This window comes from Mus musculus, chromosome 1 (genome assembly GCF_000001635.26).
Source record: "Mus musculus strain C57BL/6J chromosome 1, GRCm38.p6 C57BL/6J".
In the NCBI taxonomy this organism is placed as follows: Eukaryota; Metazoa; Chordata; class Mammalia; order Rodentia; family Muridae; genus Mus; species Mus musculus.
In genome coordinates this window covers 131,244,689-131,260,437 of record NC_000067.6, presented here as the reverse complement: position 1 = coordinate 131,260,437, position 15,749 = coordinate 131,244,689, and the positions used below count along the sequence as shown (strand labels likewise).

Genomic DNA, 15,749 nt, shown 5'->3' with positions numbered 1-15,749 from the left:
GTGGCCTACCTGTGAGAGACTCCAGGGATGGAGCCAACCAGCTGCCAGCTGGGGAGGGTGGAGGATGCAGGGCCGAAGCTACGCTAACATCTCACCCAGCGTTCCCACCTGCAACATCTCCCGTACACACACCCGCCCACCCAGCAAGATTCGCCTCGCTCTGGAGCCCCAAAGCATTTCTCCTCAGCTCCTTTTTACCAAAATTATATTCAGTCTTTTGTCCACAACAGCAGTGTTGTCATAGTTACTTGATGTTCCATTTCCTCATCCCCGCGGGCTCCCCTAGGCCTGAGATCCCATAAAATGGTCCCCACCCTAGGCTGTTCTTCATCTTTTTAACTTGGTTCCCGGACTAGTTGAGTGGTGACGCCATCCCCATCTGTTTCCTTCAGGGCTCAGCTACAATGAGGAGCAGATCCACAAGCTGGATAAGTGAGTGGTCCCCTTCCCATCAGGCAGGTGGGCAGGAGGGAGGAGCTCATCGGGATGGAGTGAATCTTTATTCTAGGTGGGAAATAGTGAAGCACTTACCCTTGGCCATGGCTGGGTGAAGGTCGTAACTATCCGAGCCTTGTTATATAGGGTCACAGCTGAGTCAGAGGTTTCTCACAATCAGCCTTGAAGTAACTGGCTTTATTCCCAGCATGAACAAGTTTATAGGATTTTTCTCTCTAATTATTCTCACTGATTGGTTCCTTCCCCCTCCCTGCTTTTGACCTTTTGACCATGGGCCTGCCTAGCATCTCATAGATACTGTTTCTTGGACACCCACATCTTCCATGAGGTCTCCCTGGTCTGGTGGCTATTTGGAGATTTTTTTTCCCTCCCAGAGCTATAGCACCTCTAACTCCTACATGCATACACAGACACACATGTGCACACACCTGTGCTCTCCAGGGCTCCGTGTCCTTATTTTCTCCCAGGGATCAAGTTGAGAGTGGATGTGTTCATTAACCATTGTATTGGCCTCCCCTGTCTCCTTATTGGTACACGTGGCTTTTTCTGGCCTCTGGGCTTTAGGACCCAAGTGTATGGTCATCCTCTCTTCCCTGAGATCTGCCCCTGCTTGGGGCAGAGGGGTGGTGGATGGGCTAAGTCTGCATGCAGGTGGCTCTGGCTGCTCACCCCGGTCCATGGGGTCTCTGTCCTTCCAGGGTAAATTTCAGTCATCTAGCCAAGAGGCTGCTGCAGGTGTTCCAGGAGGAGTGTGTGCAGACGTATCAGGTGTCGCTGGTCACACACGGCAAGCGGATGAGGTAAGCAGCCTAGCCCTTCCTCTCTCTGAACTCAAGGAGCCTGGGCTGGCCCAGGGTTTCCATACTACAGAGGACCTTGGGCTAGGCTGGCCCAGCCCTTCCAGACTGCAAAACATGGGCTCTGCTCAGTAAGAGAGGACCTAGTGAGAAGTATAGAAACGGTGGCCGGTCGAAATGCTGGGTGACTTCTACAAATGTGCTTTTTCAGTTCCCCAGTGTTCACACAGCCAGTGCTACCATCTCCTTTTTCAGATGAGAGGACCCAGGCTCAAAGTACTGGTCTCTCCTTAATGCCACAGAGCTAATAGGTAGCAGGCTTGGGGCTAGAACATAGGCGAGGATGCCCCTAAAAAATCTGGATTTCACCTGCTGTGCTGTCTGTCGTAATGGGTCTCTTCTCTCTAGGGAGAACAGCAGCTCCCCTGGGGAGGAGAAACAGGGAGGCAGGGAAGCAGGCCGGGCAGTCCCCACTAACACTCCATCCCTCAAATTTGGGACTCCTTTTTCTAACAGGCCCACGGGGCCCCTGAGAAGGAAGGTCGGTTTCCTCATATGCTGTGTAGCCTGCGGGCCTGTCATGGGCTCAGTTCCTCTCCCCTCACTCTAGAATGCAATGCCTGGCAATCCCCGACACTCTGATTTGATGGGCCTAGGCAGATCTTAGCTATCAGATCAGTAGTTTAAAAGCTAACCCCATAATCCTAATGTGTATCCAGAGTAGAGAGCTCACTGTTGGCTTAATGGACCTGGGACTTGATTTCCTCTGTGCAATGGGGAAATGTCCCTCCTTGTGTGCGTTCCGATTTGAAGTTAGAATTCTCAAGTCTTGCCCTTACTCTGTTATGGAAACAGAGGCACGGACACTCCCCACATAAATGCTCTAGTGTGGCCTGTCATTACTCACAGAGATGCACTAGCCTGGAAGGCCCTCTCTCTCCCAAGCCTTGCCTGGCTCTGTTTGCCAGTAACCACATGAGTGACCCAGCTACATTCACACGGGCAGTGTTACTGATCAGTTGGGATTCTCTCAGTTCCCTCAGCATGGCAAGAGAGAGAGAGATGGGTGACTCCCAGAAGGACAGTCCTAGAGGGAGCTCAATGCATAGGACTCCCTGGTAAGCTAATGACACCTTGTCCCAACGGTGGAGAGCCGTATCCTGCTCTAATCTCATTCTCTACTCAAGGCAGGTGCAGAGGGCCCAGAACCACCTGCATCTCATTGGCCACTCTGTGGCCACCTGTAACTCGGAAGCCCGGGGAGCCCAGGAGAGTCTGAACAAGGTGTGGGGTGCTTTCAGAGTTCTAGGGGCTGCCGAGGGGAGGGGCACCTGGATCACTTCCTGCCAGTGGACAGAGCAGCCTTGACCAAATTCAGGGATGCCCATGAGGGCTGGAGGTCTCTGACTCACCTGAGATGTGAGTGCCCTCAGATAGGAACATTCCTAGTGATTTCAGACTGAGGGTCACTATAAGCCAGGGCCTCTTTCTCGGGTTCTATGCTGCCTTGGAGGTCTCAAGGCTCCTCCTGAGGCTGTGCGATCTCTTCTTGGTTTTCTGATTCACTCTCAGTCAAGGCAGCTGTCTAGCTGGCCACAGGGAATACAGAGTGGGGGGCGGGGGGAGGCTTCCAGAAGATGGCTACACGTGGCTTCCAGCAAGCGGGGTGGGCAGCCTCGGAGACTGTCCAGGAATGGCATCCATCCAAACTGTGGCTCATGAGAGGTTTAGGTTAGACCTAATGGGGAACTTGCCAAAACTGAATCATTCTTCTCAGAACAGATGAAGGAAAGCTGTTAGAGCAGTGGGGACTCCCAGGATGGGAAGGAATGGGATGCTGAAAGACGGGGTAGTTCTGGGAGCCCTAGGGAGATAGCTACCCTCCTTCAGCAAGCATGTCCCCTAACCAGCCACACGAAAGCTGGCAGGTCCTTCCTGACTAACCCATGGCTTCCCTTCAGATCTTTGATCAGCTCCTTCTGGACAGAGCTTCCGAACAGGGAGCTGAGGTGTCACCGCAACCTATGGCTCCTCATCCCGGCCCTGATCCGAAGGACCTGGTCTTCCAGTAAGTCCTGGAGAGTTGGAGGGAAGGAGGAGGCTGAGGTTAAAACCTCGTTGCTTCATCCCATGCCAGGCCAAAGAGGCTGCTCCAGGGCCTCTGCAAGTGGGCTCTGGACCAAGTGACCCAGGGCCTCAGCCATCCCTTTCTTGTGCCTTGGACAGCATGCAGGAGCTTTGTAATGATATGAAGCTATTGGCCTTTGATCTCCAGGACAACAACCGACTCATCGAACGGTAAGCATCTACTGTGTCTGGGGAAGGCTGTGTCCTCCCTGCTGCCAAGCTGCAAGCTCAGGGCGCAGAGTCCCTGGGTGCCCCATGCAGGATCCATGGGACCTGCTGATTTTCTAGGCAACCACAATGGAGTGTAAGGCCTCATCCACAAGCAGGGTACCATCTTGAGGAGCTGTAGATTTAACTCATAGGGTTTGAGGCTAGCTAGCCTCAGTACCTCAGAGTGGAGTTTGGAGGCATGTGGACTTGTGTCAGGGTGGAGAGATCTGCACTGAATGTGGGCAATGTGCCTAAGACTTTCTCACACCGTCTCTAGGATCCTCTAAGGTGTCCTTGGAGTGAATGCCACTATGTCTTCCCCTGAAACCATGGCACAGACAAACTGACATTTTTGCCCAACGTCTATCTCCTGCCGCATGGGCTCCATTCTTCCCACCTGCTCAGAGTGCTGAGGCCGATACATCTCCAGATAGCACTCCCTCCTGTGGGTGGGGACCAGCAGCAGTGCTCAAGCTTTGGGATTCCAAAAGTCACAAAAGAAAATGTGGGTGTGGACATACACACCAGGATTGTGAACTGCCAGTATAACCCAGAAGGTCTGCTCTGTAGCAGTCCCACTGTATAAAGCAGTTTATTTGTTAGAGGCAGGGTTTCTATGTAGCCTTGGCTGTCCTGGAACTCACAATGTAGACCAGGCTAGCTTCAAACTCAGAGATCTGCCTTCCTCTTCCTCCTGAGTGTTGGGATTAAAGACGTGCACCACCATGTCCAGCTTGACATGGGGTTTTGAAGCCTCAGAGCCCAACCCGACTGGCACACCTCCTCCAACAAAGCCATACTTCCTAATCCCTCTCAAATAGTTCCACCCACTGGGGACCAAGCCCTTAAACAAATGCATCTCCGGGTGCTATTCTCACTCAGACCACCACACCACGCTACTGTGAGACACTAGATTTGCGCTCAGGAGGTAGAGCAACCAGGAGCAGATCCTGTGGCCTGTCCCTCAGAGTTTTTGGGGGTTCCTGAGTTGGGGAGGCATCCACCATTGGACCATTCCAGCTGAGGAGAATCTGTCTCCTCCACAGCTTCAGTCCTCTCGAGCAGGAAGTTCTAATCATTAGTGCCAACATAAATCTTTCTTGCTGTGATTATAGTCTATTTACAAATATCTCAGAACTTTGCTTTAGTGAATTTGCACTTCCTCATTCGGACCTGCAGCCAACGAGCCCAGTGAACCAATCTGAGCCCCTTTCTGGCCTCCCAGAGTGTCTTCACATTGGAACAGTGGTGCTTCTAAAAGTATAGGGGTCTGGGGGGGACTTCTCCAGAGACCCTGAGAGAGGCCTGGGATAGGAGTCTTTTAAGATTCCCAGGGGATTCCAACATGCAGAGATGAAATGCAGAAGGTAGTATCTGGGGATAAGGATGCTACAGGAGGAGAGCTAAGGACCTGATGGCTGGGTGTTCCTGAGCACTGATGGCCTTGGGTACCATCTGCAGGCTTCTTCTATGGGTATGCCAAGCTAAAACCTGTGCTTCCCCTTACAGGTTACATAGAGTTCCATCGGCACCAGATGTCTGAGCTCCCTGGGGGTTCACAAGGCACTCAGAAGCAATAGAAACATTCATATTGTACCCCTACACTGTGAGACCAAATTCAGGGCAAGTTCTGGTTCCATCTCACTAGCCTACCTCCCTCTTGGCCATTGGCCATTGGCCAACAAACTAGCATTACTTTGACTGTCCTCTTGGGAAGCAGCTAGGACAGGGACTCCTGGCCATCCCAGGCAGTATCTACAGAAGAGACCATGCGGCTACCACAGCCTTATCAAGACACCAAGACTGTTCTTCCTCACCCAGGCTCTGGAGGTCTGGTCTTGGAAAGAAAAGGCTCAGCCCTCTCACGCTCTGCACTTCCCAGGACCAGCAGGCGTCTCCTGTGGCTTCTCCTGCCTCTCCAGGGTGCTGGATCAGAATGCTTATTCTTGGTTGTTTCCTGTGCTGCTTCCTGAGTGTCCCCATCCCTGGCCTCAGGCAACCCACAAACGGCCCCTCTGTGCTTGGTCTAGATGCACCTGCATTTGAGAAAGTGGGTGGTTGAGGCTAACTGCTGGTGCTTTGAGGATTCTCCTTGACCTTTTCTCCGAGGAACGCTTGGTTCTAAGAAACAGCTGGTCAGTATCAACCACAGCCATGCTAACTGGACAGATGTTGGAACCCAAAGTCCTAAGGAGAGAGCAGGCCTGCACCTTCAGACATGGAATAAATACATCGCCTTTTCTGTTTTCCTGCAGCTATGGTACCTGACCGGGAAGGGGTGGGAAAGCCCGGAGGTCCGGGAGGGACGTCTCCAGAGCTTTGGGAAATGGAACAGTGAAGCTCATTTCCTGGTCCCTGCCTTTTCCCCAGTGGGTACTGATTTTAGGGAAGATGGCCTCTCCCTAAAAGATCTCCATTTTCCTGCTCTGCCATTTAGGGGCCACATAAGGAACCTGGATCTCTGGGAGAAAGTTTCCCTTTCAAAACAAAACAAAACAAACAAACAACCTACCACCTAATCGTCTGCTGCTCTCCCCAGGCCTTATCACTGTTCACAGTCTAGGCTCTGTCTAATATGTGTGAGGACCACTGGAGAACTTTCCTTTATTGAGCCTGGAAGCTAGAGGGGATACCTGGGTAGAACACTCCAACTTGTACCAACTGCTTGCAAATTTAGCCTTTCTTCTTTAGTCTTTAGCCAATACAGTAAGGTGGCTTCCGTAGGAGAGGACTGTAAACAGAAAGCACAGTGATTGGCCCCAGTCCACCCTGTCTTCACCAAAGTCTCCCCACATGGAGGATGCTCTCCCTAAATGAACCAGCAGGGCCAGGAATGGAGAAGGCAGAGCCCTAAAGGGGATGTCTACAGAAAAGGCAGCTGAGGGGTGGGGGTGGGGTGGGAGTGGGGAGCCTAGCTGCTTAGGTTAGGCTTGTTCCTTCACGTATGTTCTCTGAGCCTTAAGCCCATGGACTCAAGTTCAGTCCTGATGACCAGCCCTATCACCAATCCACTTCTAGCCCGCTATCTGGGAATGAATTCAGGCCAGCTTTTGCTCATCAGTGGCCCAACAGGGAAGTCCCACAGCGGGGTTTCCCTGGAAGCTCAGAACCTGCATGTTTGGTGGCATGCAGTGAAAGAGCCAGGGGATTCCATGGAGCCAGATGCAGATGTTCGGGAGATAACACAATCCAGACCAAGCCTTGTCTCCTGAGCATGCCCACACGTCCAGGACCCTTCTGAAAGGCTTCAGTTGACCAGGATGACCGAGCTGCTAATATGATTTCTAGTTTCATTTCAGAAGAGTTTGAGTGGTCACTGCCCACACCCAGAGTTACCTATAAGAGCCCAGGGTGTTGGAAGATGCTTTAAATCTCACCCCTTCCCTGCACCAATTCATTAAAATGAAAAGAATCCATTCAGTGCATCGGGTGGGGAAGGAGAATGCCAGGCTCCTGCCAGGTATTGAAGCTACCAGAGTGACAAGAACACTGTCACCGAGGGACTGGCCCTGAGGAAAGCAGGTGTCTTAGTCAGGGTTTCTATTCCTGCACAAACGTCATGACCAAGAAGCAAGTTGGGGAGAAAAGGGTTTATTCAGCTGACACTTCCATACTGCTGTTCATCACCAAGGAAGTCAGGACTGGAACTCAAGCAGGTCAGGAAGCAGAAGCTGATGCAGAGGCCATGGAGGGGTGTTACTGGCTTGCTTCCCCTGGCTTGCTCATCTTGCTTTCTTATAGAACCTAAGACAACCAGCCCAGGGATGGCACCACCCACAATGGGCCCTCCCCCCTTGATCACCAACTGAGAAAATGCCCCACAGCTGGATCTCATGGAGGCACTTCCCCAACTGAAGCTCCTTCCTCTGTGATAACTCCAGCCTGGGTCAAGCTGACACAAAACTAGCCAGTACAGTAAGCATATGACATAACTGCTTTGTCCCTCAGTAGATGTTGTGATTGGAATGCACAGCTCAGGTGTGGCAGGGGTCACCCTCCTTTCTGGGCAGTGTGGCTAGAGCAGGCTGGAAGCATGTCACTCGGGAGCAGGTGACCCCAAAGCAGAATCTCAGTGCGCATGTGAGTGGCCTGGAACGCGCTGGGCAGAAGCACAGGCGTGCATTTCTGCGTTCCTAAGCAGAAGTAGGAAGTTTGGAAAGGGAGGAGCCAGCCCCAAAGGTCATGGCTGGGATGTGGGCTTTGTTTCAAGGAACCAGACTGGTTTTAAGTCAAGTCCAACTGGTATTTAAAGATACCATTCTTGAGTGCCAGTGTGGAGGGTGGAAAGTCACAGAAGAAATAGACCGGAGAGTTCTGAAGTGCATAGTGGGCTCAGTGCTCCTTCTTCAAGTTAGACCTCACTGGCGCTGAGGTCTCTGTTCTGGGAAGCAGAGGTGTAGTCACTGCAGGTCTCTGGTTGAGTGAGGGGCTTGGATTCTTACAGACATCTAGAAAGATGCCCCCATTGCATTTAGATGTATCTAGGCATCCTCTGAGAATAGACCAGCTCAAGGCAGGGTCTTATCTAGGAGAGTGGAGGGCTGTCCAAGCTCCCCAGGCTAGAGAATAGGCAGCTAGCTGGGGGCTGGGGACGAGACTAAAGCTTCCATCCACGCCTTGGTGCTGTAGAGCTGTGTAGACTCCACAGTTTGCTCTTGGAGACTGGTATCTGGTTAGAAATAAAATTCCAGGGCCCCACCCAGCATCTGAATCTAAACAGCAAGGGAGGTGTGTGGGCCAGGAATCTACATTAGTGGTGTAAGTCCTTGGTGAGGCAGAGTTTAGGATAACCCATGAATGGCCCCTGGACTTGGCAGCTCCCCCTGCCCCTCCCGGACAGCTGAATCTAGGGAAGCCCAAGTAAGGCAGGATGGACCTCAATGGCCTGGCCATCCTGCAGTTTCTGCCTTTGGCGTTTGCATGGCCCATCTCTACAGCACTGATTCTTGGAAAGCCCTTCTTACATACTTCAACAATTTCCTGCCTGATTTTAAAGTTAAGGATTTGGTTGTTTGTTTATTTTGAGATGGAATCTGTATAGCCCAGATCAGACTATAACTCACCATGTCACCAGGCAGGAAGGATTCTGAGTGGGTGTCTTAGTTGTCCTACTGTTGTGAAGAGACACCATAACCAAGGCAACCCTTAAAGGGAAGCATTTAGTTGAGGGACTTGCTTGCAGTTTCAGAGGGTTAGTCCGTTATCATCGTAGTGGGGAGCATGGTGACAAGCATAATGCTGAAGAAGGACAGGGATAGAAGAGGAGACAGACAGACAGACAGACATATTGGGTCTGGTATGGGCTTTTGAGACCTCCAAGCCCACCCCATCCCCAGTGATACACCTCCTCCAACTAGGCTACACCTCCCAATTCTTCCCAACAAACATAGGAGCCTCTGGCGGCCATTCTCACTCAAACCACCACAGTGGGCAACCCTCGTGAAAGGCTAAGGTTTGGATCAGGGTGACCCAAAGGTACTTGATGCTCCTAGGCTGACAAGTCAGAACAACTGCCTTTTAGAGCCTTGGTTTTTCCATACCTCCCTCACCAGAGGGAGGGAGGGGGAAGGAAAGAGGAAGAAGGGAGGGAAGGAGGGTGAGAGATGGAGAGGAACGAGAGTGGCCAGAGAGAAAGAGAGGGAGAAACACTGAGGGGGACAGAAATGAGGGCATCAGAGATAGAAAAAGTGGCAGCGGTGGGCAGAGTGGGGCTGAGGTCGGGTAAAGACAGCCCATGATGTCATCCAAGCCCCTCCATGCTTGTTAATCTGCCCTAACCCCAGGCTGAGGCTAGCTGCCACCATACCAGGCCCCAGAGCCTGGAATATAAGTGCCTGTGGCTTGCAGTCTCCCCTTTGGCTGAAGGATAAAAGCTGCTGACGAGTATGTCTGGAATATCTGACTTTTTCCAGGGCAGGGGAAAAAGTGTGTGTGTGCACACAAGCCAGCCCATCACAAGCCTGGCTGCTGCCTGGGGTGGAAAGACTGCCTATCTGACAATACGCAGATGGAGGAGTCACCATGAACCTGCTGCCCCAGCCTAACAACACTTTTCAGAGCACGCACACACACACACACACACACACACACACACACACACACACTTTTGTCCCTAAGTACTGTCAAGGGCAGAGAAAACTCCCTGGGGAGCAGAAGCATTTGGTGACAGGGTTGATGGAAGAGGAGAACCCATCCTGCACCACTACAAACTGTCCTGTGACCTCTGCTCATACACAAAATAAGCAGAGAACTTTTTAAAGTCATGCCTGAGAATGCACAATGGCGCTTATCCAGGCCCCCTCTCTGGCCCATCCGAAGCATCTGGATGCAGCAAATTCACCGCAGTGCTCAGCGCCGTGAAGGATTTGCTCATACTGCTAAGTCCCCTCCTCTTTACCCATAGCCCTGAAGGTCTCAGGGTGCCTTCCTTCCGATATCCCTAGAGCATCATTTCGTGGCTTAGAAAACATGCCTTGGACCAGACGTTGGTTATGAGCCTACAACTGTGCTCATTCTATTGGACCCAGCACCTCCTATTTGCCCTGCAGAGAGAAGAGGGTCAGAAAGAGCAACAAGACCCAAGGGAGGGGGCAAATCAAAGGTCACCTGCAACTCCCATTAGGAGGGTGGAGATAGTAGGGATACAGATAAGAGTGATGGGTGACCCTGGGATGACCCTGGGGTGCAGGACCTGACACCTGGACCTCACCAAGGAAATAGAGTCATATGGGAAGAACACTGGATACGGATTCTGACTCTTCACTGTGCACTTGTATTCACACCAGTTTTATTCACCAGCCCTTCCCATCCCAGCAGGCAGTGCAAAGACCAATACATAGGTTTGAATGGTCTGGAATCCAGGCTAGGAGCTCTGTGTCAGTCACATGATCCCGTGCCTCTGGTTTCTAATCTATAAAGTAGGGACGCTGGCCATTTTGCATTTTACCAGAGACCCTCACAGATTTACTGTTCTCTAGCAATGTGAGGTGTCACCCCCCCACACACACACACCTGCCACTGAAAGTTGCAAGAGACCCCCCTTCTCGTGGAGACTGAGCCTTCTGTGTAGTGCGTAGCCTAAGCAGGAAGAAGAAGGCCTTAGGCATCTCCCTCAAATTTTGTACAAGGATCACACAGTCTTACCTTCCACGGCTTCAGACCCATTTTCTGTGCTTCATGTGTCATATTAATCAAAATCTCTTATAAAATATAAGCCAGTCGTCAGACATCATGCTGGTAGGGTGTGAGAATGTTTGGGCACATTTGTATTCATAGATTTGGGGAATGCTTAGAGACTGGCGCATCTGCTGCCTGGAACATTATTGCTCACAGACACGGGCTTTTCTCCATTTAACTCTGTTTAGATAAATCTAGGAAAGAGCCTGGCTGTCTAATCCAGTAGTTCTCAACCTGTGGGTCGTGACCCCCAAAGACCACTGGGAAAATGTAAGTGTTTACATTATGATCTATGACAGTAGCAAATTACGGTTATGACATAGCAACAAGGATAATTTTGTGTCTGGGGATCACCACAGCATGAAGAACTGTATGAAGGGGTCTCAGCATTAGGAGGGTTGAGACCCAGTGGGCTAATCTGATACAAAACCGCCTCACCGTCTGTCTCCTAAAAATGCTGCATTTGTTTTCAAAACCACTCAAGTCCTGGTATACAGGCATCCCACCTATGGCTTATTGTGTGCCTCTCCCACTAGAGAGCAAGCTTGATGACTGTGTGTCTCTGCCAGACCTCCAGTGCCTGAACAAGCACCTAATACGCAGTGGATCTTAGAGGAGTACCTGGCTTAAGAAATTAATAACCGCTCTGTGTCCCTGAGGACTGCAGAGGCTATCAGTGCCGATGGTCAGCTACCCCACCCCGGCTCTTCTCCGACTCTGAGCTCACAGTGAGGAGTTGCTGCCGGCTCTCCCTGTGTAGGATGGTCTGTGACCTGTGAATGGAAGCGACCAAGATTTTTAAGCTCCAGTGAGGATCAGCAGGGATTTCTCCATTTCCTCCTGGCACAGTGACTGGCCGTATTAGATATGGTGTCTGGGATCTGCAGGAGTCCTGAGAGACTCTTGCGAGTGCTTGTCGTCCTGTACATGGGGCATAAGTGAGAAAGAGGTCTCTGTTGTCTGATGCACTGAGATATGGGGCTGCATTTGCAACATCACTTATCCTGACTGACATAGTAATCCTATGTGTGACTACCAATATCCCCAGAGCTTCCGAAAACCTTCAGAGACTTTAAGCAGCTTCAAATGCTTCAGAGTCAGATAAAAGCAAAGCTTGCTTTCCCCCTTGGAAAATCAGGCTATGTCTGTCTTCTCCTTCTCTTTCTTGCTAGGGGCTGGGGTTGGGGGAGAGGTTAGGGGAGAGGTTGGGGGACAGTCTTGAAATAACTCACCCAACAGGGGAAATAACATGTTATCGGACCACCTCTGAAGCAGCCTTGACCATACTCCTTCCCCTTGGTCACAAATAAAAGCAACATGTCCTCTCTCCTGGAATGAGTCACAGCTGGGAAAAGTGACCCACCCCACACTGAGCCAAGATGATCTGCTAAGGAGCAAAGCAAAACAAGCAAAACAAAACCTCCCAGTAGATGTTCCAGCAGATGTGGTGAGACCTCGAAGCCTGGTGACCAAGGACAAAGTCAAAGATGCCGCTGGCCCGGCACCCATCACCCCAGGTGATGTCTCTCTACCTGAACTACAGGGGTTTGAGTGATTTGGTGATTTTTTTCCCCACTTCTTCCCTGGAGGAGGAGTGTGTGTGTGTGTGTGTGTGTGTGTGTGTGTGTGTGTGTGTATTGGAAGGAGAAGGAGATGTTCTATCATGGGACATGGGAGGGGACTGGATTGGAAAAGATTAAAGAGGTGAGTCCCATACCTATTGAGGTTGGGGGATAGTTACTCCCCCACCCTGAACTTTTTTTTTTGTCTCAGAGAGATGGATCTTAAGATAAAGTTGAGAAAGTTTTGGGTGGGTCACATGACATGGCATTATACTATCTCCATCCACATCATCTGTGTTCATCCCAGGAGCTCTGGCTCCATGTCATTTCCCCATCAGCTCTGGAAGCAGCCATCACTGCTCCATCAAATCAGAGCCACAGGAAAACCAAACCAGAGTGTCTTCTATGTAGCCCCATGCTGGGGATGCTGCACACCTAACTGTCCCAGCCAGCCTCAGTCTATGACAGTTGACACTGGTGTCCTCACAGGAGCCTTCTCAGCCAGGGAATCGAAGTCAGCCACAAACGACAGACCCTTGGAATGCTTGGGCGAGGGAAGGACAGAGATGATGGCTGTTGGCTATTATTCATAAATAGTGTCTCAGAACTGGCCTCCCAGGGCTGTGTGTTACCAGAATCCTGTTACTTACACACCAAACCATCACCCCACACTCAAGCTGGTCTCTGTCCCCGGTCGTACCCAAAAGATGGCACCCCTGAGAGGTACAAGTTTCCAACCTTGTGAAGATGAATAGACACAGGGTAGAAACAAAGCAAACTTTTACATGCAATACAGGTTTCTGCAAGAAGCCAGAGAGCTGCTTGCAGATACCCTAGAGAGGAGGAGGAAAAGAGTATAAAGCCAGGCTGCACTTCCCCCATCACACTTTGGGAGAAAGTGCCAAGGAAGAGTTCCTGCTGGGCTCTCTCAGTTACAAGGAACCCAGCTCTGGAACAGGCAGGTCCTTTCCCTCCACTCTGCTATGGCTCTAGAGCAATAGTTCTCACAGTGGACCATCAGCACAAATGCTACTATGGGAACATGCTAGAAATACAAGTCTAGCATCCTAGCCCAGACTTACTGACACAGGAACTTGCCAGCAAGCTGTGATTTTAAAAGCCCTCTAGGGTTGGCTGGCCTCCAAAGCTTGGAGCACGGATGTAAAGAGAGCAAGAGGAAGGGTGGAGGGGCAGAGTGGTGGCCTCTGTGCCCACCGCCTTATCATAACTTTATCAGTTTGGAGTCCTTCTTTCCACTCCCCAGAAACCAGTGAATAAAACGAGGCCCAGAGACCAGGAACTTTTCCTCTGCCACCCACTTGAAAGGAGCAGGATTCTGATTACCACCACTTGGGGGAGGGGTGCGGGGGTGGGGGTGGGGAGAGAGGCTGTGGAGCAGGGAAGGCTGGGGATTCCCTGGTCACTGGACTTTTAGCCATTGCCTAAATTTACCTTCGAGAGGAAAAGTGAAAGTGAGGATTCCCCAGCCAGACACTAGGGGGAGACCCATCACTAGCCGGGAAAGAACCCTGGAGATTAAAATGTAGGCGAATTTATAGACAATTCCAGGTCTGGTTTCAGAATCCCCACACATTCTATACATACATTATTGCTCCCAATACTCTAACCTGAGGGTTCTCATCCCTTTTATAAGGTAGCTTGTGTGCAGAGAGAACCTATGCATTTTAACCCCGCCTATATTAAACACCGGTACTGTGAAAGTGTATATGAATCATTGCTATCCAGTATTATTTAATAAGTAAGGAGAAAGAGTGTGTACATGTTCACTATAGACATGCCCCTCCCCCAATATTTCTACCAGTGGTTTGTTGAGACCCAAAATACAGAATTTTTGAATTTGGTGCAGTGACTCTATTCCCATAGTTGCTTGCTGGTGGCTGCCACTAAATCAATCAAACCTGTAATTTAAGGGGGGCAGGGGGAGGCGGGAATGTGAGCTAGGCCTAAGTCAGAACCGCAGAACTGGAAAGAGCAAAGGCGCCTGCAGCTACAAAACCAGCCTGTAGAGGGCCCAGGACCCTTGCTAGCCTACGACCGACCGACCGGGCACAGGTTCGAAAATCCACAGTCCCACCTGTTCTCTATCCCTTGAGACGGCACTGTGGACAGGCCCACTAGTTATTACCATTACATAATTTTCAAGACCCAGTGCAAAAAGAATAGGCCGGGTTAAGAATTAGGATTTTCAAGATGGTGGCGACATAACCTTAAGCCAGACAGGAACCTATGGCGCACCCCTTGGTGCTGGTAGGATGCGGACTTCTCCACCCTGCGCCCCTGCTCAGGTGGACCTTCCATACCAAAGGAGGTGTGTAAGGGATTGGCATTCATTTCCGCAGTGATTACTCCAGCAACTAAGGGGGGAGGGGCGTAATTCGGGAGGAAAGTTCCTGTCCACCCATGGGGCACAGAGAGGTCTCTCATGATCACCGGATCACCAAGGATCACCAGTCACTCTAATCCCAGTCTTCGGGGAGGGGCAGTCTATGTAGCAGAGGTGAGAAGGGAGAGAGCTGATGTAGCCAGCTTCCCACGGGCAGCTCGGAGAATCCGCGGGCCGCCTTACTGACAGCGGCGGGCTAGCTCCTGTCCCGGGGCCACACCAGGTTGCCAAAGCCCTGCCTTCCCACCTGCTCCCCGCCCCGCCGGTGTTAGGGCGCCCTGGGAGACGCCCAGAGGGGACGGGGCAGAGCTGAAGACAGGCGCAGGAGCCGGCGCCTACCGAGCTCGCGAAGCCTCTCGGGTGCTCGGACCTTCACCACCGCCTAGTCGCCGAGTCACTCCTAAATCCACGCGGCTCCGACCCGCAGTCACGCGTGTTGCCCTTCCGGCCTCTCGGTGGGCTCCGCCCCGCCCCGCCCCGCCCGCGGGCTGCGGGCCCTTTAAAAGCGCGCTCGACCGGAGCCGCCCCTTCTGTTGGCCAGGCTCGGTAGCTGCCGCCGCCTGCGGGCCTTGGCCATGGCTTCCCCGGCCATCGGGCAACGTCCCTACCCGCTGCTCCTAGATCCCGAGCCGCCGCGGTATCTGCAGAGTCTGGGTGGCACCGAGCCGCCACCTCCCGCCCGGCCGCGCCGCTGCATCCCCACGGCCCTGATCCCCGCGGCCGGGGCGTCAGAGGATCGCGGTGGCAGGAGGAGTGGCCGGAGGGACCCCGAACCCACGCCCCGAGACTGCCGACACGCTCGCCCTGTCCGGCCCGGTCTGCAGCCGAGACTGCGGCTGCGACCTGGGTCACACCGACCCCGCGACGTGAGGAGCATCTTCGAGCAGCCGCAGGATCCCCGCGTCTTGGCCGAGAGAGGCGAGGGGCACCGTTTCGTGGAACTGGCGCTGCGGGGCGGTCCGGGCTGGTGTGACCTGTGCGGACGAGAGGTGCTGCGGCAGGCGCTGCGCTGCGCTA

The 15,749-nt window shown here is 52.2% G+C and overlaps 2 protein-coding genes and 1 long non-coding RNA gene across 8 annotated transcripts in view; 2 read left to right on the top strand and 1 right to left on the bottom strand.

The window, feature by feature from the left end:
- Window positions 1–5,838, top strand: part of Ikbke (inhibitor of kappaB kinase epsilon) — a 25,002-nt gene extending 19,164 nt beyond the window's left edge. Inside the window, exons 18-23 of one of the 3 annotated variants that reach the window (XM_011248052.3) lie at window positions 393–432; window positions 1,155–1,256; window positions 2,441–2,537; window positions 3,215–3,321; window positions 3,480–3,551; window positions 5,100–5,838. In XM_011248052.3, coding sequence (XP_011246354.1) covers window positions 393–432; window positions 1,155–1,256; window positions 2,441–2,537; window positions 3,215–3,321; window positions 3,480–3,551; window positions 5,100–5,133 — 452 coding nt within the window. In that variant the 3' untranslated portion in view covers window positions 5,134–5,838. The remainder of the gene's footprint in view (window positions 1–392; window positions 433–1,154; window positions 1,257–2,440; window positions 2,538–3,214; window positions 3,322–3,479; window positions 3,552–5,099) is intronic. The other 2 variants (NM_019777.3, XR_003956262.1) reach the window with 2 other exon arrangements.
- Gm28913 overlaps window positions 1–15,348 on the bottom strand; it is a 22,148-nt gene extending 6,800 nt beyond the window's left edge. Inside the window, exons 1-2 of one of the 3 annotated variants that reach the window (XR_878524.3) lie at window positions 15,072–15,348; window positions 8,654–8,828 (exon numbers count right to left, since the gene is read on the bottom strand). This is a non-coding gene — a long non-coding RNA (predicted gene 28913). The other 2 variants (XR_878525.3, XR_878523.3) reach the window with 2 other exon arrangements.
- Window positions 15,260–15,749, top strand: part of Rassf5 (Ras association (RalGDS/AF-6) domain family member 5) — a 68,769-nt gene continuing 68,279 nt past the window's right edge. For both annotated transcript variants that reach the window (NM_001313731.1, NM_018750.4), the window contains exon 1: window positions 15,260–15,749. In NM_001313731.1, coding sequence (NP_001300660.1) covers window positions 15,308–15,749 — 442 coding nt within the window. In that variant the 5' untranslated portion in view covers window positions 15,260–15,307.